The sequence below is a fragment of the Pleuronectes platessa genome, chromosome 11, assembly GCF_947347685.1.
Source record: "Pleuronectes platessa chromosome 11, fPlePla1.1, whole genome shotgun sequence".
In the NCBI taxonomy this organism is placed as follows: Eukaryota; Metazoa; Chordata; class Actinopteri; order Pleuronectiformes; family Pleuronectidae; genus Pleuronectes; species Pleuronectes platessa.
The window spans coordinates 13,896,961-13,920,624 of record NC_070636.1 but is presented as its reverse complement, the minus strand read 5'-3'; the positions used below and the strand labels follow the sequence as shown (position 1 = coordinate 13,920,624).

The following is a 23,664-nucleotide window of genomic DNA, read 5'->3' as shown; positions in this document are numbered from 1 at the left end:
ATTTAACAAGCCTTCATGAATAAATAAAAAAAATTATGTAATTAATTTCGCTGAAAGCTTCTTGACTAGTTGCTTGATATGAATAATAATAACAACAACAACAATTATGATAATAATAATAATAATATGTCCCTCTGTCACCTTGATCAAAAATGTTCCCTCAAGTAAATAAAAAAAAAAATCAAATTTAAAATAATGAGTGTTTCCTCCATTAATCAGTTTTAATAAAAATAATACTAACATTAATAAATGACATTGAATTATTTCAGTCTCTACTTTGGTCACTATCACTGTTCAACACTCACGCAGCTGACAGAGGACTAACACTTTGAGGAAGGAGCTACATCCATACTGAAATGTGTTGTAAAGTTGACTGGGTTGAGGGCTCACCGTGCCGGGGAGGCTCCTCACCTTCTTCTCCGGGCTGTCGCCAGGCCTCCAGTTGTTGTTCTTGATGTGCTGCAGCTGGTCAAACTTCATGGTGACGTCGTCGACGGAGAGCTGCAGCAGGTCCCAGAAGCCGGCCAGGTCCTGAGAGGTGGGCCGCGGCATGGCACTGGGGTCCTGCAAGAGATACGGGTGAGAGGAGTTACGGTAATAAAAGATGGTGCCGGTGTTTGTGGTGACATTAATGGGTCAGGGTTTGCAGTCCAAATAACAAAACACAATCAGCAATACCTGCATAGAAACACATGCTCATAGAGTATAAGGATTAAGTCAGTACTGCACTTCCCCTTAGATCCACTAGAGGTCCTATCACACTCATCAAAATAGGCAAGGAGACACAAGGTTGGAGGGTTTTGCTCGAAATGAAGGGTAACGACAATGTTTTCTCGGATGAGGTCAGAAGTAATAAACTGCTTTTGTCAGTTTGGTCCTGTTCATTACTCGAGTGCTGAAATGAAATGAACATCAGATTGAAGAGCACCTCATATTTTTACCCCTGTCCATTTGGTTTCTTGGTTTGTTTGTTTGTTTGGAGGCAGTATGACACAAAACAACTGGACAAATTTCTATGGAACTTTACGTGGAATAAGGTCAGAGAGGAAGCCTCAAAGTCTTTCACTTTCATTGCAAGATTCAACATTTCCACTGTTTTCCCAGGGAATATTTTTTGGATCTTGATGAAAAAAATCAAGCACATTAAGGAAATTGGTGCCATTTGGCCATTTCGGTTGAGGTAACAGGTCTAATTCCACTTTTTTTGTCATTCCTTTCAGATTTTCTGCCATTAATTCAGTCAACGTTTGTTCCATTCTTTAAAAACCCAAACCAAAAAGGGACAATCAGCATCATCTGGTTAACCAATATAAAGATATTGCTATTAATGTAATTAGAAAAACACACGGTAGCTTTAGGACCTGAAACAAAAACACAAAGTGACCATTTTCCAAACAGGAATTACAGTCTATCCAGAAACCAAAGTCTCTGGTTTACATTTTTCTCTGCGCTGCACACATTAATATCTCAACACCAAATATTACAGCTGTAAAATCTATAATTAGTTTAATGTGTGCAGTTGTATAATGTGGCTTTGTTCACTTATTCTCAGTTGATCTACAAAGAGACACTGTGGCTGGTACGGAGCTATGATACAACTCTGATGTGAATCACACAGATTCTGTAACAATGGTTATAATGCCAATGTCACAACTTTACGTTCTGCATGAACGATGGACAATTGAGTGGAGTACATGATGATTTTCACTGTTACTAAGAAACAGAGCAGTAATCACATGGTGTATAATTAAGCTGTCCAAGTGTTCCACTCGACTCAGTGCTCCAGTCTCTCTGATTTATGTGTCTCGAGTCAGTAGAATTGGTGTCTGTCATGTTCGACATGTGTGATGAGCGTGACGACTCTGTAACCCCAGACTTACACTCATACTCTAAACCCTGTGCTGTTAAGAGTTGGTGGCTGGGATGGGTGCTGCAGTCTGAGTGTCTAACAGATTTACAACATGGTCGTAATGCCACTTTTAAAGGTCCAGTGTTTAAGATTTAGGTGAAAGGGATCTATTGGCAGAAATTTATTATAAAATAATCCTAGTGATGTTTTCATTGTACAAATTGTTGTTTTCTTTATCCTAAAATGAGCCTTTTATATTAAAATAGTTTAAATTCACATCGGGAGCAGGCCCTCTCTACGGTAGCCGCCATGATTTTTTACAGTAGCCCAGACTGGACATACCTTTGAGTTTTAATGACAACTGAAGGTTACCACAGGTTCTCTTTCATGTTTGGAAGGGGAGGGTGAGGTGAGGGGTGATCAGCGTCAAGAATCATCTTCACCACTAGATGTCACTAAATTCTACACACCGAACCTTTAAGTCCGATTGACAACTGGTCAAAATGTAAAGAAAATTCATGAAGGCAGACGTGAGATATGATGTTCATTAGGCAAAAAACATGTTTTGTGGATTCCAACCATGACCTTGACCTTTTGCCACCTAAAGATAATCAGTAAATCTGTGAGTCAATTTTTCCTGAGGTCTTAAGGTAACATTCATTAACAGTAATGTTCAATTTCATGAGACAAATAAGTCGATTTGTGAGGTTAACCTTTGAGCTTTGATCACCGAAATTCAATTCATCCTGTGTGAGTCCAAGTGAATGTTTGTGCCAGATGTGATGAAATTCCTTTTAGGTGTTTCTGATATTTCAAGTTCTCAAGCACATGAGGTCTCTGTGACCTTGACCTTTGACTGCCAAAATGTAATCACTTCACCTTTGAGTCCAACTGAACGTTTATACAAAAAGTTAAGAAATTTGAACAAACTGCCTATAGCCCCTGGCTGTTGACTGCATGGAGGATTAAAAAGCACTAGATTTTAAATAGGCCCATGATAATATCCATCATTTAAGGGGAAATAAGGGGAAATGAGAACATATTTCTGTTCCCAGTAATTACTGTAGCTCTGCCTCCGCACTTATTCAGTTTTAGTCTGACCACCGAACTTGTGATGTTTTGCAAACAGTTCTCAGAAGTCATAAAGCTCTGAACATCCAGAAGTGAGTTTTAAGCTGCGGCTATTGACAGTGTTGTGTTCTCTTAATCCTGGAGCTCCTCCCAGAGAAGAGCTCAACACAGACTCTGTTTTTAAAGCAGCGTTTGAGGCAAACTTTATATCAAGTTGATCCAAGAGGTCGACAGAAGCCGGGTGATGAAAAGCAGTTAAACATGTCTTTTAACTGCCAGTTTGTGAACTTTAATTTCACAAAGTTGTTCTTCGTGTGTTTGTTATGTGGGGAAATGTTGCAGCTGTTTGGAATGAAAAAGCTCTTTTAGTGAACTAGCAGAGGGCTTGACTCAGTTTAAAAGGCTCCTTCGCTGCATCTATCCCCGCGCCATTTCCACTCCCCCTGAATGAGCCTGTTTCTGATGCGAAAACGGCATCACTATAGGCCTACCTCATAACTCCGCACCGACCTAATGTGAAATATTGGGCATTTGGCTGCGATCAATAAAACGAGTTGGTGAATAGTGCAATAAAAATGTGAGGCAGAGCATCCCACACCCTGTATGTGTTTCTTAGAGCAGCTGCCGTTGGGATATTTAGGTCTATTTAAAATCATCGCTTTTTCTCTCTTCTCCTCCCCCCCACAACACACACGCACGCACGCACGCACACACACACACACACACACACACACCCGCACTCACGTAATGTTCATTTCAAAACAACGTTCAGGTCACTTATAAATGTGCGAGATATCGATTCTCAGGGGTTTTTGATTCGGTTTGTTAAAGCATAAAATGTGTATTGAAGGCTGGAGAACAAAGGTGGTGAGGACACGGAACAAAAGTTGATTTTCGTAACACGTGCATATCATTTATCTTGAAATTTTTCCTCACATTGCAGCCAATAAAAACAAATATCTTATCTAATCCCTTGAAATTCAGCTTCAATTAAACTTTTCTACTTATTCTGAGACATTATTTTTACATTGATAGAGAGATAAAGTCATGTATAAACTCAAATATCTCTAAACTCTTTTCTTGTCTGCTTCACTATTTGTCTGGTCGTAACCAGATATGTCTGTGGACCAGAGCTAACCAGGCCTTTACCGACTATTCAGATAATAATAATTCGATCATGTTTTATTTAATTCCATTTATGCTATTTTCTCATCTGTAACATTGTGCTCTAATTCTGTTTGATCTTTAAATGGCTTTTAATTATTCCTCTTGTTTGCTTTAAATTCTTCAATAACCTATAAATGACCTTGTGAGTGTGCTTGGAAAGGCGCTCAAATGAAGTTTTTTTTATGAGTGATTATGAAGGTGAGGATTATAATTGTTATAACTATTATTATTATTATTGATAGATAAACATGACTTACTGACCATTGCTTTCAGTATGTGTAATGTAGATGTGCCAGGCAACACATTTTTCCTTCATCTCTTTTGCATTTATTGATATGTTGATTAGCGATAAATATATATTAAAGATCTGATTATATCTGGGGTTTAAAAAAAAAGTAACAAACACATTCTCTGTTATCAGGTGAGACAGCTGACTGGGTATCTCTGACCACAACATGGCTGTGACAGCACGACAGTCAATCAAAAACTGAAATAATGCTGTCAATTGTAAGATACTTCAGGGAAGTTGCTGGAGACAAATCGTCTCAGACAGAATATTCTCACACACTCTGTGGTTGCGTTCTCACCAGGTTTTGCTGACACAGCCAATAGAACTGCTGGAATTTCTGAGACATGAGCAGCTGAGCGCTTCCCACTGCACTTCGGATCTTCCCTAGGACTGAAAGACACACACAGCATGTAAAATATTGCACAACACATCCACACACCCACACACCTACACACCAACCCACACACACACAAACATGTGAAGTTTTTCAGCAGACAACTCACTGTCCTCTGACAGGTCGTTCTCTTCAGCCTCGGCCTCCATCTCTTTACACCAGCCCTCTATCCTCTTGGTCTCCGTGTGAAGCAGTTGCATGAACCAGCTTCCGTCCCTCCGCAGGGACGGGGACGCCCTGCCCGACTCCACTGATGAGACTGCGCTCTCCCGCTGGGAGGGGGGCTCCAGCTGCCATGTGGCCTCGCTGGTCGTCTCCCTGGGGCTGGGGGGTTCAGTGGGGGTACGGTAGTCCTCGCGGTAACTGAAGAGTCCCTGGGTGCGTACGGTTCGCACCGCCCCGTACTGCGTGGGGGTGCTGGGCTCCGAGTGGCGCTGGAAGCCACCGCCGAACTGCAGGCCTTTGTCCTCCATGGTGGGGAAGCACTCCAGCTCCATGTCAGCCTGCACAGCTGCAGTCACACTGTTGGAGCGCTTGAACCTGCCCTGTCTGTAAAGGGATGCAGTTCACACACACAGGCCAAGATGACAGATAATTGCAGCGGCAATTGGGTAAACATCAAACATTCAGCTTCTCTAACAAGGTTTAAATTATTATCTCACCCTTTCTTATCATCTTCTACCTGGATCCCGACAGAGTGGTACTCCGGTGAGCTTTTGCTTTCCGATTCGGAGTCGGTGGCTGCTTCCACCTAATATGGAGAAATGAGACAAAGCAACAGTGCTTCTCATTATGTGAGCTACCATTCCCTGGTGTTACTGGGTTTATTGGTTTGGGACTGGACAGAGCACCTTAACTGAACAGAGGCTGTCAGAAAGTACAAACACTGCATGATTTATGGAGGCTGCAAAGGCAACAAGATGGAAGAGGTTTCCTGCAGAGGATTTCCACAGTATAATTAATATGAAGTTGATAGAGGAGGAGCTGCATAGTATATAAAGTCTAAAAAAAACAGTTATGAATATCTAAGGCTGATTGTAAATTCTGTAATTCGTATTGTTGTTTCATAATTTTCAGATTTATGGTGCAATTATAATTACACTATAATTTCGGGTCAAAAATACAAGAAGCAAAAATTCGGTTAAGAATATTTTTGTTGTTGATACAGTTTTCATTGTTGAAGATGTTCCTCAGGCCCCAATTATCTATGTTGTACTAATCAGTATTTTAATATGACTAATGGATCAGATAAATATGTATTGTTTTACAATACTAAATTCAAACAATTATCACCTGACCCTGCAGCTCTTGTTTGCTTTGTGGAACTTTGAAGCATCTCCCAGCTCATAGCCCAAGACTTTGCTGGTTTTGTTTATGGTACGGATATTTATGATTGTCAATTTGGTGCAATATCCAAACACAACTCAACCATTGTTTCTTAATGCAGTACTGCTGATCTCAGGCAAGCTGTCCCTTTTGTTTTGTGTGTAAGTTTGAATGCACGTAGTATTTTAGTTCAGTCAGGCAACTTAGTGTTTCTGACCTTATCCCTCCTCCGGATATGATTACATAGATATGATGGGAATGATGATCAAATACTTATAACCCCGCCTCCCGGAGCCCACAGGTAGATGCTGGGGTGGTTGAGGGGCTGAAGCAACTGGCAGCAATACTGACACATCAGGCAAAGGGACTGATGGGAAATTTTCTCTGTTTAAATAGACCACCTAATAGGGAGGGTGTGTATTATAGATAATGTGGAGAGTCAGGAATGTAGCATGATGTATGTCACATGATTGGAGCAGCGCAGCTCGAGTAGGCTGCCTGAACTAGCTCACAAACGTTGCTCCATGATGTAACTTTTTTTTAAAAATCACGTTAGAACAAATTTGACATGACACGCGATTCGTTATAATGTAAACTACTCCAGACGGACTGATGAGTGTATATTTTGAATTCCAACAGGTCATGGACATGGACTTGGTTAGGGTTAAACCTGGATGACTGAGGATCTCCACAGACTTATCGCCAATGTTGTGTGTGCATCTTTCACTACTGCCTCCAAGTGGCTAAAAAGAGAATGCAACAGAAAAATGATCTGACCCTCACTGGCCCTCGAGGCCAGAGCTCCCAACCCAGCAGCACCAGAGTCACAGACTGTTTATCGCTGCCCGCTCTGCTCCCTGGAACCAGACCCGGGGTTTTGTGCCTGTCGCTGCTCAACAGTTTGACTTTTCATTTCAGCCTTGATTCACCATCTGCTCATCGCTGTCTTTTTTGGTTTCTTTGCTCTCACATACTCTCTTTGTTTAGAGTTGGGGTAGAGAACCAAAGTGCTGACCATGTGGTAGAGTCCACACAAAGAACCAATAAAACTGAGGCCTGGAGGCCAGGCTGAAACCAGTTCTACCGGTTTTCACATTTCAATCGACCCTAAAAGTGTTCCTCTGAGTTGGGGAGCAGACATCTGCAGCAGGCCTAGGAGTCTCCCCCTGGTGGTGGAAAATGTCCTCGGGATCCTTTGGGGACACCTGCTGATTTCCAAGCCCCGCCCACTGAAGAGTCGATTCTGACATTCATTGGCTGAGAGCCCACTGAACCCCCTAGCCCCCTCCGGAAAGGGGCACACATACTATTCTTAATTGATAGTTTTGTCTTTTTTTTTTTTTACTAATCATATTTCATGATTATTAATAATTAGCCAACGTCAAGTCTACTACTATTGCACAACATTAGCGTTCAAAATTTCCTGCTGCTTACTGTCACAATCGTTGCTGTCTTAAGCCTCTCTTTGTCTTTTTTTCAATTCAATCTTTCCCTATTCAGTGCCCAGTGAGCCTTTTATCAATTTGTGAATATCACAAACACTTTCCAAATCAACATTTTTATAGGGCTGATATGCACTGGTAGGAAGCAATGTGCAGTTTCTTTTATTTTGAAAGTAGCTCTTCCTGAAAACACTTCTTATATATATCTTTTGATGTGATTTTGTAATAGCATGAGTTTTAATAAAAAGAAACCAGTGTTTTTCTGTCATACAGGGAGCATAATGCACTTTTCACCAGAATGAATGCAGACAAAATCCAGGAAAGTCCGCATGAGGCCTTTAGAGCGGTTGACATTCATAAATCTTCAGCTCAATGTGGTTCCATGACTAAGAGAGTGAGTCAATGGCACCAGTTCAAAATAGGACATGTTTCTGTTACAGAGAAATGTCAGCTCTATCTTCAGTGTGAAGTGGTCAGTGCAAAAGCTGGGGGAGAGACTTTTTTGTGGGGGAGCCATTTTGTATTCTGTCAGACCGCTGGGGGGAAGCTGTTAGCGGCGAGGAAATGAGTGCGGAGCCGCTCGGCGAGGCGTCCTCCATTACTTTGTGTTAGAGGCAGAGCGAAGGGTCCACAACATGAGAAGAGAATGAGTTTCATGTTGGTGATGGATGAGGGCTGATGGAAGATAAAACATCCAGGACGCTGGGAGATTTATGTCCAATAGGTTCACCCATCCTGTAGATGCGGTGGTGTACGTACCCTGGGACACGCTGGCATGCATGCACAAACTCACACAAACACACACACACGCAAACACACACACACACACATATATATATATATATATACATGCAACATAAGTAATCACAGTCACAACACAGGTGTGGAAACTGCGAGCATCAGCCAAAACCCGAACAGAGCCACTGAGCCTTTTGTCTCAAACCAACAACTAAACACCAACTAGTGACTTTTTTCAGCCAGTGACTGTGTTTGAGGTTAAAAGCTTTGACTTGTTCTTCACACAGCCTCATTATGGCTCCAATTAAATCTATTTAAGTACAATAAATCAATCAGCGCCTCTGAACACAGACAAGTCGCGGCCTTAACGTTGATTTAATGCGCGGCTGTGACGTGCTCTCCAAGGATTTGTCAAGAGGAGACACTTTCAGAGAGCAAAGATCACAAGGCGTTGAAAGATAAAAAACTGCAGATCAATACAGAGGCAGGTTAATTCAAGTTAATTACACAGTCCTTCCTGTAGCAGGTGAAGCAGACTGACTGATATGATGAGGTCAACCGAATCTGCAGTGAAAATAAATCAATACTTGATAAGTCCCTATAGGGTCCCTGACTGTTGCACATTACTGCCATCCCATCTAGTGAAATGGCAACCAAATAAAGTCAGACAGAGCTGCTCCTGCATGGAAACAGAAGGGGACTATTATTATTTGATCTGTAATATTTTTCGGTTTTTTCCTATCTAATTAGATATCTTTATTTATCAGCCTTTGGTTTCCTCATTTCAGATTTATGAGATTCACAAAGGTTTCCTCCATTCCTGTTCGTATTGCTCCATTCTGTGCATGGATGGGGGTGGAGATTGTTGTTATTGCTACTAATCTGTAAAGCATTTAATGCCCTATTGTTTGTGCGAACAACGGTCCGTCTATCCCAAGTAATTAATGTCAGAATTAGTGCTTCATCTACTAATCTTTATAAGAATTCCTCTTGAAATCAACAAATGTTTGCAATCTCATTTAAATAAAAACTTGAATTACCAAATATAACCGAGGACTCAATTTACTATGTAATTAACCTTAATAAATATTTAGAAAGTGTTTTCATACTACATAAATACATTCCCAAGAATAAAATCAAAAATTTTATATAAACACATGTATTTATGTTGATAGAATAGTCCATCCATCTAACCATCCTTCCTTAATACTTTTCCTCTGGAGGAACATGGGGGGAGCTGCAGCTAATCCCAGCTGACATTGGGCAAGAGGTGGCGTACGTCCTGAACAGTTTACTAGTTCATCACAGGGCCGACATACAGTGACAAACAACCATTGACCCTCACATTAACATCTCTGGTCAATTTAGATCGACTTTCTAAATGGCATCAGTTACACCATGTTACTGCAGGTAATGAGTTCTCCCCATTTACTTCAAATGTATAGGATTTGGCTGCAACCCCTCCATCGGCATAGTGGTGAGTAGATAATGAGTGAATGTTCAGTTTTGGGTGAACTATCCCTTTAATTCCCAGAGAAAGTACTGAGGTCATGACCTAAGTTTCATCAAAGGTTTTGACCAACTCTGTGGTTTGGAAAATTAAACCAACAGTCAAAGCATTGCTGGACTGACATTGAGGAGTTGAACTGAATCTTTCCTGGGACCTAGTTACTTATCAAAAGCTTCCTGATTCATTGCGTTGTATCCATGTGGTTTTGATGTGGCAGTCCTGGTCTTAACAATGAACAGTCATCAGTGTTGTCAGGTGGCAGGATCAGCCTTGGATGACTGAAGCTAAGCCTCAATCACCGGAAACAGAAACTCAAGGTACTGTGTGTGTGACTGAGGGACTGAATTAAGAGTCATCTGCTCATTGAAGGATTGGTGATACAAGTTAGACAGTGAGAAAATGAATGAAGACACGATGAGCTGGAGATTTGCATGTTTACATGAGGCAGCAAATGAATATAACCTTTACTGTGAAACCTGCTTTTACATTCAATTGATTTAAAAATGGATCATGTTTCCCCTACAATCACACGACCTCTGCTCTGGGATTTTACTGTTATTTTCTGCAAACACTCCATTGTTAGGCAGAGAGAGGGAGGCTTATTCAAACATATTTACTTTACCTTTGTTGCACTTTTAATTTAAGTGTTGTGGATTTTTTTCAAGTTGATTATTCTAATTCTTTTTGGGAAGGCCTGAGTTTGAGAGGTGCCAAACAAACAAGTCATTTTTACAGTCTGGGATCGACGGCTGGACAAGCTGTGAAAAAATCAACCTGCTCGATTTGAATCTAGCAGAAGCGCCTGTTGAAATATCATTAGACATATATATATAAGGTGTGAAAATATCTCCAGGCCAAGTAAAGCTCCCTGCAGAGTTTGACTTTTACACATTTCAGTTGAATCCTGTACTTTATTTCTCAACAGTAAAAGTCTAAGAATCCGTCAGCAGTGTTAAAGTTTGTAATGTGTCTTGGCCATAGGCACAGGAACACATGTAACGTGTCAGAAGGACACTTATATTTGACCTGGAGTTCAACAAAAATATAGCTGTGTTTATTTAAATTTCTCTCAATCCTTCGCCCTAATTAGGGAAATAACTTGTCCCGGGTTGGGCGGCACAGCAGGAAGGTTGTGGGTTCAATCCTCATGGCTGAAAAGGGTCTTTCTGTGTAAACTTTGCATTAACTCCGGATTCCTCCCACGGTCCAAACACTGCAGTTCAGGTTAATTGTCGACTTAAAATTTCCTGTAGGTGTGACTGCATGTTTTTTTTGTCTATTTCAGCCCTGTGATACGCTGGCAACCTATCTAGGGTGTTTTCTGCCTCTCACGCAATTGGCTAAAGCCCCACCATGAATCTCAAAGGATAAGCTGTACAGATAATGGATGTATGAAGTTTCACAGGTTCCACAAGGTTGAATGAATCTGGAATCTATTTCAAAGAACAAAAAGTAACAAGTTGATTAAAAATGAGTGCCAGTACATAATTTTAATAATCCACAAGAACTAATCGGTTGGATGCTATTTTTAATTACTTACATTTACACGTAATAGAGTAATATAAGGTCCTCGGCTGAAACGTGCTACTGGACCCTCCCCTTAAGTTTGGAAGTGATACAAGGCAGAGAGTGTAAAGGGATCAATCGACTTTCTTGGAGATCATTTATTTCCTGGCCGACTGCTCAATGGCAGCGTCTGACAATCAGCGGCTTAGGTGTAATTTGGGTGTTAGGCCTATTCTCCAGCCAACAGCCAACTTTCTTAGCATCGGTTGGAAGAAAGAAAACCCCCGCAGCAATTACCCTTTAAGGTGTGCTTGATTTATTCTACAAGAACAGTACAGTCCCCAGCAACACTCCCAGGATGAGATTAATGGTGTGGTCTGCTTTTTTTCTTCCTTCAAATATCTGAAAGGTTCTCGAGTTCACCTTTGCACCTGTCTGAGAAAATTGGGCAGTCAGCAGAGAAGTGACTGGGCCTGAGAATGTATAGATTTATGTGTGGGAAAGAGAAGAAAAATTGAGTGAGTGTATAGGAAAGGAAATGAAAAGGAGACAGAGAATGACTTTTAAAGTCTCCAATTCAGAAGCTAACTTTGACCTTCTGCTTTGATAAAATACTATAAATGGCCCGGAGGTGATGATGTGAGCTGCCACAGACTCCACTCTCTCTGTTCTGCGACCTTTAGACTATGACATGAGATCAACAACACTGGAGACTCATATAATATCAAAGAATAAGTAAGACAAACCCAGGGTAAGATCACGGAGAGTGGGAGGTGGAGAGAGACCCGAAGAAGCGATGGAGGAAGAAGAGAGAAGGAGAGAGAGGGAATGAAACTGGATAGGAGGAGAGACAGGTGGAGTGAGTGGAGGAGGAGTGAATGAACCGTTGTGTGAACTATCATTCACTACAACCTGCTCTGCCACGAGTGTAATCTTAAATGATGGATTGCAGTGATATGAGTCATTCCCGCTATTTTTAGCGGCTGAAACGAGAGCACAGTCTCTGAGGTGAATGTATGTGTGTTTGTTAGCATCACATCATTACATAACCACACGCAGGTTTGTGTTTACTGCTCCTCTAGTCTCATGTGGGCTCATAAACAAGCATCAACTCTGCTACAAATACGCCTGCAGAGTTTAAGAGCCACTAAAATGCTGACGTTTGAAAATTCAGAGGCTGCATTTTAGTCTGGACGGGTCGAAACAGGAAAAAGTTGGAAAGTATGACGTAGATACTCACAACCGCTTGCTGATTGGGTCTTTTTGTCACATTCGCAGATTTGTCAGGCTTCTATCACATCAACCCCTTCCGGCTGAAAACCACCTGCATCAGCCACAGCTACCAGTTTATAAAGCAACATGGATATCAATTACAGGCGTCGCTGACCCTGTTGTCTTTGCTAACTGTTGTACATTTGGATTTTACAATGTTCAACAACTCACATAAGTAGGAGTCAAAATATCTGCGTCTCGCTTGACAAGCATTCCTTCTTGTTTACACTGGCATCCACATGAACATGTGTGTGCCCAGTGTACATGAGTGGTCACGTAATATGCGTTTTCAGGTGTGTTAATATGGTGTTAATAGTAAAACTCATACAGAGCCAAAACGCTCACGTGGACAGAGATCTTTTTCCAACGTAAACGTAGTAGTGAGGATGTAGCCTCAGTGCCGAGACTGACCTGTATCCCTATAGACGATCGAGGTGTCTTCAGGTACTCCTCGGCCTTGGACACCAGGATGGCCTTGTCACAGGTGAGCACCGAGCTGTGGCTGTCTGTGGACGGGTGTCTCTTTCCCGCCATGACCCCGGCTGCCTCCATGGCTATGGTCACGGCTTTAGCGCTGTCCAGGCTGTCGGTGGAGTTGTAGAGTCCCCGACCTGGACCAAGCCCCAGGCTGAGACCGTCGGGGGCCCACATCCCACCGTGAGGGTGCCTCCCATCGTGATACGCGTCCTGGGTGGACTCGGTGCTGCTCTGGGCTGTGATGGAGATGAGGGGTTTGGAGGTGGTGCGCGGGGGGACCGGAGGGGGGGTCTTCTTATAGTTGGGTGTGTAGGTGATGGCTGGAAAAAGTGAAAAGACACTCTGAGTGATGACAACATATTTTTACCATTAAAGACAGTTAAACTCGTGTGTTTTCGAAAGTAAAAAAAACTAACGTTTTTCATTTGTTAAATTTTTCTTTCCACCACCTGATAGCTGTTATTAAACACATGCTTTTAGTAATGAACCTATTCTGCTTTCAATGAGACTGTTTCAGGCCTGATTTCGCTTCAAAATATTCTACATCTGATAATATGCAGCACAGACATCAGAGCTTGTTACACAAAAAAATTACTCGGATAAAAATATTCCTATCACTCCATATTACTGCTTAATGAATGCACCATTATTACTTAATCACCTCATTAGCATGTGGTGAGCTGATATAAGTGAATATCATGACAGGATATGAGGCTTGAAAACCATTTGTTTCTGTGTATTAGTATTAACTTATGGCACATTATACAAGGTGAGTTCAACATTTAAAATTCTCTTTTGTTCCCGAACCTGCTGTTGATCTGCGCTCGTGGGCTCAGTGAGTACTTTGTGTTTAAGAGGTATGTTTTGAATCTTCACCAGTCCGCTGCGGAAACCCCTTTCGTCCTCTCTTGATCTCTGTCAGTGCTCGGATAAGGGCAAGGACGGATAAATAATGGAAATAAAGTCGATAAAGTAAGAGGGGACATCAAAGCATTTGTGACACGAGACTCTCATCAGATGTGGACGATAGCGGAAAAAACTCTGAGAAGTAATCAACAGTGCTCTTGCCGCCCGAGCACGGCTGACAACTCCCATCTTCTTATTCTTTCCATTTAGTTGCAGAAAGAGGGGAGATTACTCCCTTTCAAGTGCAAATTAGAATATGGAGATATTCCACACAGAGAGGTGGATTGAGGAACGGGTCACGAACGCCTTATAGGCTTTGACACGTCTTTATTTTCAGAGCAAGCCTTTGAGAGGAAAGCTCGCTCGGCGTGGTAACGGGCCAAAACATCTGAGGCGCAAGCTGTGTTTCACATGTTGCGATCAAAGCTGAGAGAGTGCCATGTTCCTCTGAGCCAACAAAGGGGGGGGGGGGGGGGGGGGGGGGGGGGGGGGGGGGGGAATAACAGTGAGTCACGCTGCAGGTTAAGTTATGGGTTATCCTCTTCCCTGACAGAGAGGTGAACGCTGTTGAACTCTGCTTCCGTTCCTGTCTTACAAAAGCTTACATCACACAAGGCAATTAAGGAAGTCCTTATGAGACTGAAACCGGTTCTATTTTGAGTTCTAATGAGCTGCGTCTCTCATGGAACCCCCCCCCTTTAAAAAAACAGTTAGGGCATTGAGTTAATAGCGTTTCACCCTAACTTCACCCTTGTCTGCATCCCTTTTTTGAAAGAGGATCCGTTATGATCAAAACAAAACCCTGAGCTTCACCTCAAACCTCAACCCCTATATGAGCCCGTCTCGGTCTGTCTATTTCCCGTATTGTGGTTGACTTTATATATATAGTTAGGGACGTCTGGTCTATGAAAAGCCTTCTGCTGCTCCGGGTGCTTAATGACGCACACTGCCGTCCATTCAGAAAATTTGATTCCTCATTGAGGAGGTGATGCATAAGTGAGGAAGATGAGGTAAGAGAGCGCAGAGATGCAGAGGTGTGAGAGAGAGAGAGAGAGAGAGAGAGAGAGAGAGAGAGAGAGAGAGAGGGGATCTGTGCAGAAAAGAAGAGAGAGAGGGAGAGGGGTTTTGTGTTTGTGTGTGGAGGAAAGTGAGGAGAGCGAGGAGAGATCAGGAGGAGAGAGAGATGACCCATTCAGGGGGCATGATTCAGCAGAACGACCAAAATAGAGCTATTATTAGCCCCAGCCAGTCGAGCATGGGGGAGTCATTATTCCTGTGCCCTTCTCAGCATCTATTCAACTCGCTCACTCACTCACTGAACAATGTTCTGGGATAAATGCACCACTGTGACATGGACAAAATAGAAATTAGCGGCATTAGTGTATGAAAGCCTCCGAAGAATACAAAACCATGTGATGAGTTTTAAGAGTGCGGATACCCAACACAACCCAAGCCCGATAGACTGAGTCACCTTGGCCTGACAGATTTGAAGCAAAACAAGTTTTAACAATTTATGTCAGGGACAGGGTAAAACCATAACCGCATCTGGTTGCAGGGCAGGTTCAGACACAGAAATAGAATGCCTGTCTGGTCAGGCTCGGATCCCTTTCATCAAACTGTCCATTGCTGCAGCTCCTCTATTCAGCCTCTGTCTGTTGTGAATTGATCAACTATTTCCAGCATGAGAAGAAATGTTGGCATCCTCTCTCGCTTTACTTGGCTTTGTTAAGGACTGTGCCAGACCTGCTGCTTGGCCTGTATAATGCAAATATGATATAATGTGACATCATGTGACATCACAATGATACAGAAGTTCTGTTGAGGCGTTTCAGGAGCAGTGTTATTGGGAGAAAAGCTGTAATACACTGGAGGAAAGAGAAGATCTAAAAAAGAATCATATGTCTCATTTAAGCTCATCCACTGGAGGAAATTGTGACACTGTTAAAGTACCTTAACTAAACATTATCATTGGTCTATGTTCCATGCCCCAGAGTCTGGAACACCTCCAGACTACCAGACTACCAGACACCAGCTCTTAGAGGTCCAAGGAATTGTGAATTTAGTCTGGTGGTGGGCTATCTCTTAGGAAGACTTAGAGACAGGAGTCCTCTGTTTCCAATTCCCTTCTAATCGCCAACCTTGGTTTCATTGAACATTGGCTCCTGACCTTGGTTATGGTCGGATCAGAAGATGGTTTCACATTTGCAGTGGTGATTTGTGATTTGTAGAAATTGTGACAGTGAACAAAGGATCAGATGTTTATTTATCATTTAAATAAGACAAAAATGTAAAAACCTTCTCAAAGGTTCTTAAGGAAAACTCTTCTGGGAATGTGGAAAGAAATGTAGATCCTTATAGATCATGTCGTTTTTAGTTGTTATCTCGTCCTGTTTTTTTACTTCCATTAAATGGAAGCCTGGACAAGTCACATGGTGAGAAGGTTATAGAAAAGGACTGAGCCTCAAAAGACTCACATTTGGTCTGAGGGTTTGAAGAAGAAAATAACTGGTTCTTTTTCCAGCAGATAGGATTTTAGCAAATCTCTGTGCATCTAATTTCTCCAAGAATCAGAGTACTACTCTGTATGACTTGGGTTAATTGATTCTCACCAAGTTGCTGCGCTGTATCCCCCATTTATCAATACCATTTGGTTAATCTTTGAGCAAAGCAGAGTGTTCTTCTCATTCTTTGTATTTGTGAACACTAATTCAGCAGGAAATCCACAGCAAACATGCAAATTACTTTGTCCTGTTGGTCCTAGAGCTTAGAATCAGAAAATGCTTTGTGTGTTGTTCTGGAGGACAAATACAAACGACGCAAGTTGTCTTTTAATTTGAAGAACTCAGTGGATCTTTTGCCAATATAGACAGTTGTTCCTCATGTGTCACTTTCTTGGTGCAGGGCCCTTTGTCAAAATGTAAACCTTTATTTTATGAACTTTGTATTACTCCCCACAGCAGCCATTAATTTTTGTACCTTGTTAATTTTTTCTCTTCAACAAACATAAATTCAAACTCAACTCAACTTAAAGGGTCTAGCTATTTCTGCTGGCCTGGCAGCTCAACTCAGTCTTTTTCATGCATCTCTCGTGCTTCTCTCCTTTGCATGCGTGTTTCTGTGTCTCCCTCTGGCAGCTCTGCTGTTACCTTTTAAACATGAGGATCAACAGCCCTCAGCTACACTGATTGATCCTCTGGTACAGGTGGAGGTGCTCTCCCAGCTCTCCCAGCTCTCCCAGCCACCTCCATGCCCACAAACTGGTTGTCAATCTGGTCGGTGTAATACAGCCAGACATACTCGTCAATTCAGCCAACACTTGACTCGGGGGAGGGTGAAACTTGTCACACATCTAAGGTTGAATGAATCAGATTCACGAAGGATTGATTGGCATGTTTTGAATGTAGCAAAGCAGTATTCTGATGAATTCCATTAGAAAACTGACAGGTGAAGTAAAAGATTGTCAGAAAGAAAAACAAATAACCCTCATCAAACTAATTTGTCTGTCAAATCTGAAATATGTCAAAGATGATCTTGCTCTCTTGTGTCATGGGAATTTCTCAATAATCAAGCACAAGTCATTACAATGTCTTTCTGGAAGTTTATTCTACATCTGCAGATGGGCATCAATGTACAAGACCATGGAATGGATCTCATACAATGAGCAATGACATACAAGAAAAGCAGCACTTTATACATCTCCAAGCCCCTCCTAGAGAGGAGATAAATGTTATCGATCAACCTCTTTCATGTTAAGCAACAGGTGACCATTATCCTGTCACCTGATCTTTCCCAGACCTTTGGAATGTAGCATCTGTTTCTCAAAATCCCTTGAGTAGTTTACAAACACAAATCCTCTGTTCTGTTAAGTCTTTGTTTGGTGACCTCGTCAGTGAGGATGTCACATAACAGTCATGAGGGCAACCCCTGACTTCTCAGGCAACATTTGTTATCTTTCGAAAACATCAATATCAATCATTGCCCTAATGAGTAAAATTTCTATCACAATCCTCCCCTTGAGCCTTAAGGGCTCAACATCCTCTAAACATCTTCAAACATCTCAGCATCCTGAAAGGGAAGTGTCCAAGATGGATGAGTTTCAGGAAGTTGAACATAGTGTCCAATCATAGACTTAATTAGGGATGTAACCATAGTCTTAACACAAGGAGCAATAAAACATGCCAACAACACTCATACACAAAATGAAATCAAAATAGGCATACAAAATTGAAACAATACATTTTTCCAACCTGTTACAATTAACCATGACTCCCAATCCCATCCTCCAGGAATTTGAGAGTCCTTGTTCTTCTTAATCAGTGTGTCGCCTCTCTTTGAATTTTAGAGACGTGTAGCTCCGATGATTTCCACACCCCTTTAGTTGCGGGCATGAAACAATCGAAGGCTGAAAGCACACCTGCTGACATCAACGCACGTTCTGTCCTGAAGAATCCTCCCCTGGCTCGGGTACCCTCTTGCAATGGCTTGCATGTATCCAGGTCACATGGGATTTCTGACTAGGCATAGCACATTTTTGTGTCTGAGGACGAAGATAAGTTACTCAAAAACATTCCCTCTGAATCCATACATCAGCTGGTCAGAAACAACTCCCCAGGTCAAAGGTCACACCCAAAAGTTACGGAGTAAATAAGATAACTGTCAGGAGGACTATCTGAGAATGACTAAGAGTCCAAAAGGCAGGCATCATCAATCCAAGCCTGTCATTATGTTTTAAGCACCCATACCAACATGTTTTAGTCTAATGAATACACGACATAACCCCCCTTCGAGACTAAACAGAGTCTCGAAATAATCAAAAGAATAAAACATACAGGCATATGATCATCACAAAAACAACAAACCGTCTACAGCATAATTTTAACAACACAGCAACAGTTATAGAGTTTTTAGGAGTGAGAGGGAAAAACCTGTCAGGCAGCTATCTTTATCCATCAAACAAACTAGACAGGAAAATTCTCTCACGACCCCTCTGCCCAGGCGGCCATACATCGTACTCCATGCTATTGAAATGAGGAATTTTAGCAAAGTGTTTAAGGAAATTACTTTAAGCAAATACATATGGAACTCTCAGCAAATAATAAACAAAACAATGTCCAAGGTCAGCCTGGTTATCCCATTGGAGCTTCCCAATGGACCTTTCCCTGCCTAACACCACTATCCTTAACCATCACGAAAAAGAAAACATCTGAGGTCCCAGTATATTTACTCAATAATAGAAAACATCATTTTTCATAGTAATTAACACACAAAGAATATAATTCACTTTTAATATCACTCATGCAATATATAAGACATAAGAATGTATAACACTGCAGTTTCTCAGCAGCATTGACTCTCTGTTGTAGTATTGATGACATGTTGAATCTGGAGATTTTATCTTTGTTCAGAGTCCTTCAGTCCATCAGTATTTTCATGCCTGAAGTGTCTGAGTCCATTCAACACATCAGAGTCCCTGAACATCAATCCCCTCTACCGGCCATGGTCTTTCAATTTTAGCCCAGCGTTCATGCCATTTTTCTGATATCTTTGCAATGCCTTTAACTAAAGGATTATTTTTCTGTACTACATCAACAGGAGTAATTACTTTTGGACTTTTGGTCTCCTTTTTACCCATAGTAGCAGCTTCCTTTTGCTCCCTTATTGTAAATTTTTAAAAGTAATTGCTAAGATTTAAAGCTACTTAAAGTTTTTTTTTTTACTCCTCCCCCCTTTTAGGAATTGATTAATCAAGAAATCAATCAAGCACTCAACAGCTCAACAAATTAATCAATTTATAAATCACGTAGTGATCACACTGAAAATACCTCCTCACGTTTCTACTACCTCCTCCTTGCTCCAATAGGGTTGTTCACACACGAGAGACACACAGACACACACACACACACCTCTGGGAGTCAGCTCCCTATACACAAACACACACTCATTCTCATCCAACAGCTCAAGAGCTCATTCACACCCCGAGCATGCTTTTTGCCGCTATTTCTCTACTTCTATTAAAATTTGTGCTACCTTTATGAGATGTAGATATTATTCGATGAGAGGCTTCACCAGACACTCTTTAAAGCTGCGCTTACAAATGGTGTGCCATTATCACTGGATATCTTTCTTGGAATTCCCCACCGAGGAATGAGTTCCCCGAGCAGCGTCTTTGCCACTGCTGAAGAATCCTGTTTCGATGTGGGGAAAGCCTCCACCCATTTGGAAAACATGTCAACCACAACAAAACAGTACTTCTTTCCCTCGCTTTGTGTTAGCTCGATAAAATCCATCTGTAAATGATCAAATGGTTCGTCCCGTGCTGGATGTGCACTTTGTGCAATCTGGATACCTCTACCTATGTTGTTTGTAGCACAAACAACATAGTTTTTTTTTTCTGAGACGCGGGACTCGAACCCCGTCTTTGACGCGAGACTTAACTCCGTCTTTGACGCGAGACTTTAACTCCGTCTTTGACGCGAGACTTTAACTCCGTCTTTGACGCGAGACTTTAACTCCGTCTTTGACGCGAGACTTTAACTCCGTCTTTGACGCGAGACTTTAACTCCGTCTTTGTTCTGAGATATCTTGCACTCATTTTAGGAGTATTATCAAACTCTTCACATTTAATGACTGATTCTATGGCCCCTGAATCTACCAAAAATGTGATGTCTTTACCACTCACTACAATCGTATGTTCTGGCATTTGTTTATATGCATCGTGTGAATATTTAGCATAAAGCTCAATGAGCCCCCCTTTATCCATCTCCTGTTTAATCTCACAATGATTAATAGCCTTCCTAATCATCTGCTCTGTGTCCAACATTAATTTACATGGTGTGTGTGTCAGTGTTCTTACGATACTGCTGTGAAGGATGAAACTCCCTCTCCACGTTTGCCACACCTGGATCCGTATCTGTCCCCAGCTCCGCCGCCAGTCAATCGCACTGTGTGCGCTGATTCATAGGACACTCTCTCGACCAATGCCCCATTTTTTCCGCAATTAAAGCAAGCCTCAGCTCTTCCTCGTCCTCTTCCCCTCCATCGACCTCTCCCTCTCCCTCTCCCGCGGACTTGTAGGGCTGTCTTCCCCCTCCGCTGCAGGGAGGTCGAGGTCTGGGTAGAGTTGAGAGACGGCTGGAACTGCCGCTTGCGCCATCTGCACCGGTTGCGGCTGAGCATTTGGGAGGCCACCGTGCAGCACCGCTGCCGGCTGTGATCGTCCCCGTGGCGGAGCTGAGTCGAGATCCGGATCCAAGCGGAGAAACTGAGACTTGGAAATAATATCAGTCCCTACCTTCTGTTTTTTATCTCTGATATTTGCCTCTGTTACCCAACATTCATATGCGGGCCAGTTCGGTACAAATACTTTTTCATTCTTTTTCCTTTTTTGTTTATTTTATCTATATTTATCTATTTTTTAATTTGAATTTTGATTTGAGATTATTTTCTTTTCCTTTTTAGCTTTAATAAACCCAATTATATCTCGTATTTAGTTACTTTTCCTAAATAGGAGGTTTTTTAGAAAACCTCTTCTCCCCTTTTTTTTTTTTTTTTAAATACCCTTAGTGCATCATAATACTTTTAGAGAAATATCATTCAAATCTCTAGACACACTCTTCTCTCTAGTAATACGCCTCTAGGTATTAAATACTTGGAAATGCTATTACTTATTTTATGATAACAGTTATTTTATCATGAACTCGACGTCAGAGCTCAAACTTAAAGGTGTGTTTAAATAAATAAACACTCCATACATTTATAAATACCTTGTTAAACCCGTTAACATTTGGACCTTTTTCCTGAAAGGTTCCTTCCTGGAGCGCTCCTGGATCCTACACCGATTTTGTAACTCAAAACCTTGCCATGCAAACACGTCTGTTCCTCACTAAATGAGTGGATCTCTTTACCCTTGACCTTTTTCTAAAGATCTAAAACCAGAATTTACTTGCCAGAAAGAAAACTGTAGCTTGTCGTACTCGGTTCGCTTGATCACTTCAGTGAGAGGGCTCTCCTTCTCTTCAGCATCCAGTCCCCACTTCTCCAAACTGTTTAGGGAGGTTGAGGTAAGAGTCTTTTAGACTCTTTTGTGCACTATTACCTTCAGCTTTGAGATCCAGAATGTCCTCTCACATCAGTGATCCTGCCAACAACAGCCAAATTGTCATGGGAATTTCTCAATAATCAAGCACAAGTCATTACAATGTCTTTCTGGAAGTTTATTCTACATCTGCAGATGGGCATCAATGTACAAGACCATGGAATGGATCTCATACAATGAGCAATGACATACAAGAAAAGCAGCACTTTATACATCTCCAAGCCCCTCCTAGAGAGGAGATAAATGTTATCGATCAACCTCTTTCATGTTAAGCAACAGGTGACCATTATCCTGTCACCTGATCTTTCCCAGACCTTTGGAATGTAGCATCTGTTTCTCAAAATCCCTTGAGTAGTTTACAAACACAAATCCTCTGTTCTGTTAAGTCTTTGTTTGGTGACCTCGTCAGTGAGGATGTCACATAACAGTCATGAGGGCAACCCCTGACTTCTCAGGCAACATTTGTTATCTTTCGAAAACATCAATATCAATCATTGCCCTAATGAGTAAAATTTCTATCACACTTGCAACATGTCACAAGAAATGAAAAGAAAAATAAGGTTCTTTTCTTTATGTCACATCAAAAATATTAAATCAGAACCATCATGTCAGAACCAAAGACTATATAAAGACTGTGAAGCCAATGCAAAGGTGCCAGAAACATGTATTCTCTAAAATGAAGGCGACTCGTTACAATTTGTTGCATATATAGAAACCTATGAGAGATTGACCATACTTTTAACTTAATTTACAACATTAGAAAACTTTTTCAAAAGGACTTTATGGTTTTTATCTCTAGTTTCAAGCCGTCTTCAATACAGCATGTCGTTCATTGTAGAAAATATGGTCCCATTAAGAGTCAAATAGAAGATAAAGCACGGTATGTATTGGGGCACAAATACCGTGTGATTGACAGCTAGTATCGTCCAATGGGTGCAGTCGCAGGTGTCCACCGCCAAATATGGTTAATTGTGGTTTCAAAAAACCAAGATGGCACTGCCAAAAATGCCAAACTCAAGGTTTCAAAGCAGAAGTTCACAAAGCAGTGAGTGACGTCACCATGGGATAACATGGCTTCCCCAGAGCATGTCCAGTGGCCAAACTCACCGAGTAAATTGTTTGTCTATCAGGGGATGCTCGACGTAGAGATGTTTGTGAACCACGGTTTCATATGCTCACATTGTGCATATTCCTCAACAAAATAACCTGAAATTAATACACACATGACATCTGGACCAAGTCGAACAAGTAGTAAAAGGACTACAACTGGTGTGTGCAGTGGAAGAAAACTCACAAATAGGATATTCTGTAGCATGCCAGAAAACAACACTTACAACTGCAGATGTGCCAAACGTCTCCCTGACAGCAAGAGGAACAAGATGTTTCCTGGTGTGCAGGTGAAGTTTCAACACACAGTATGTGCAGCAGGAACAGTTTGAATGATAGAGGTTGCTCAGAGTCAAATGCTAAATGTATTTGGTGCGAATGCTCAACTTAATCTTTCCCTCACACACACACACAAACACACAAACACACACGCAGCGCCAGTGAGGCTGATTAACGCGAGACCCAAAGGTAGTGATTCAACCACTCCATTTCTGTTAGGACCTCTCTATCTATCA

At 41.7% G+C, this 23,664-nt stretch overlaps 1 protein-coding gene across 1 annotated transcript in view; it reads right to left on the bottom strand.

Moving 5' to 3' along the window:
- The window catches only part of dlgap2a (discs, large (Drosophila) homolog-associated protein 2a), a 132,140-nt gene that overhangs the window by 572 nt on the left and 107,904 nt on the right, over positions 1 to 23,664 (bottom strand). Inside the window, exons 7-11 of the mRNA XM_053435166.1 lie at positions 12,976 to 13,361; positions 5,433 to 5,521; positions 4,880 to 5,319; positions 4,675 to 4,766; positions 396 to 564 (exon numbers count right to left, since the gene is read on the bottom strand). Of these exons, the coding sequence (XP_053291141.1) occupies positions 396 to 564; positions 4,675 to 4,766; positions 4,880 to 5,319; positions 5,433 to 5,521; positions 12,976 to 13,361 (1,176 nt within the window). The remainder of the gene's footprint in view (positions 1 to 395; positions 565 to 4,674; positions 4,767 to 4,879; positions 5,320 to 5,432; positions 5,522 to 12,975; positions 13,362 to 23,664) is intronic.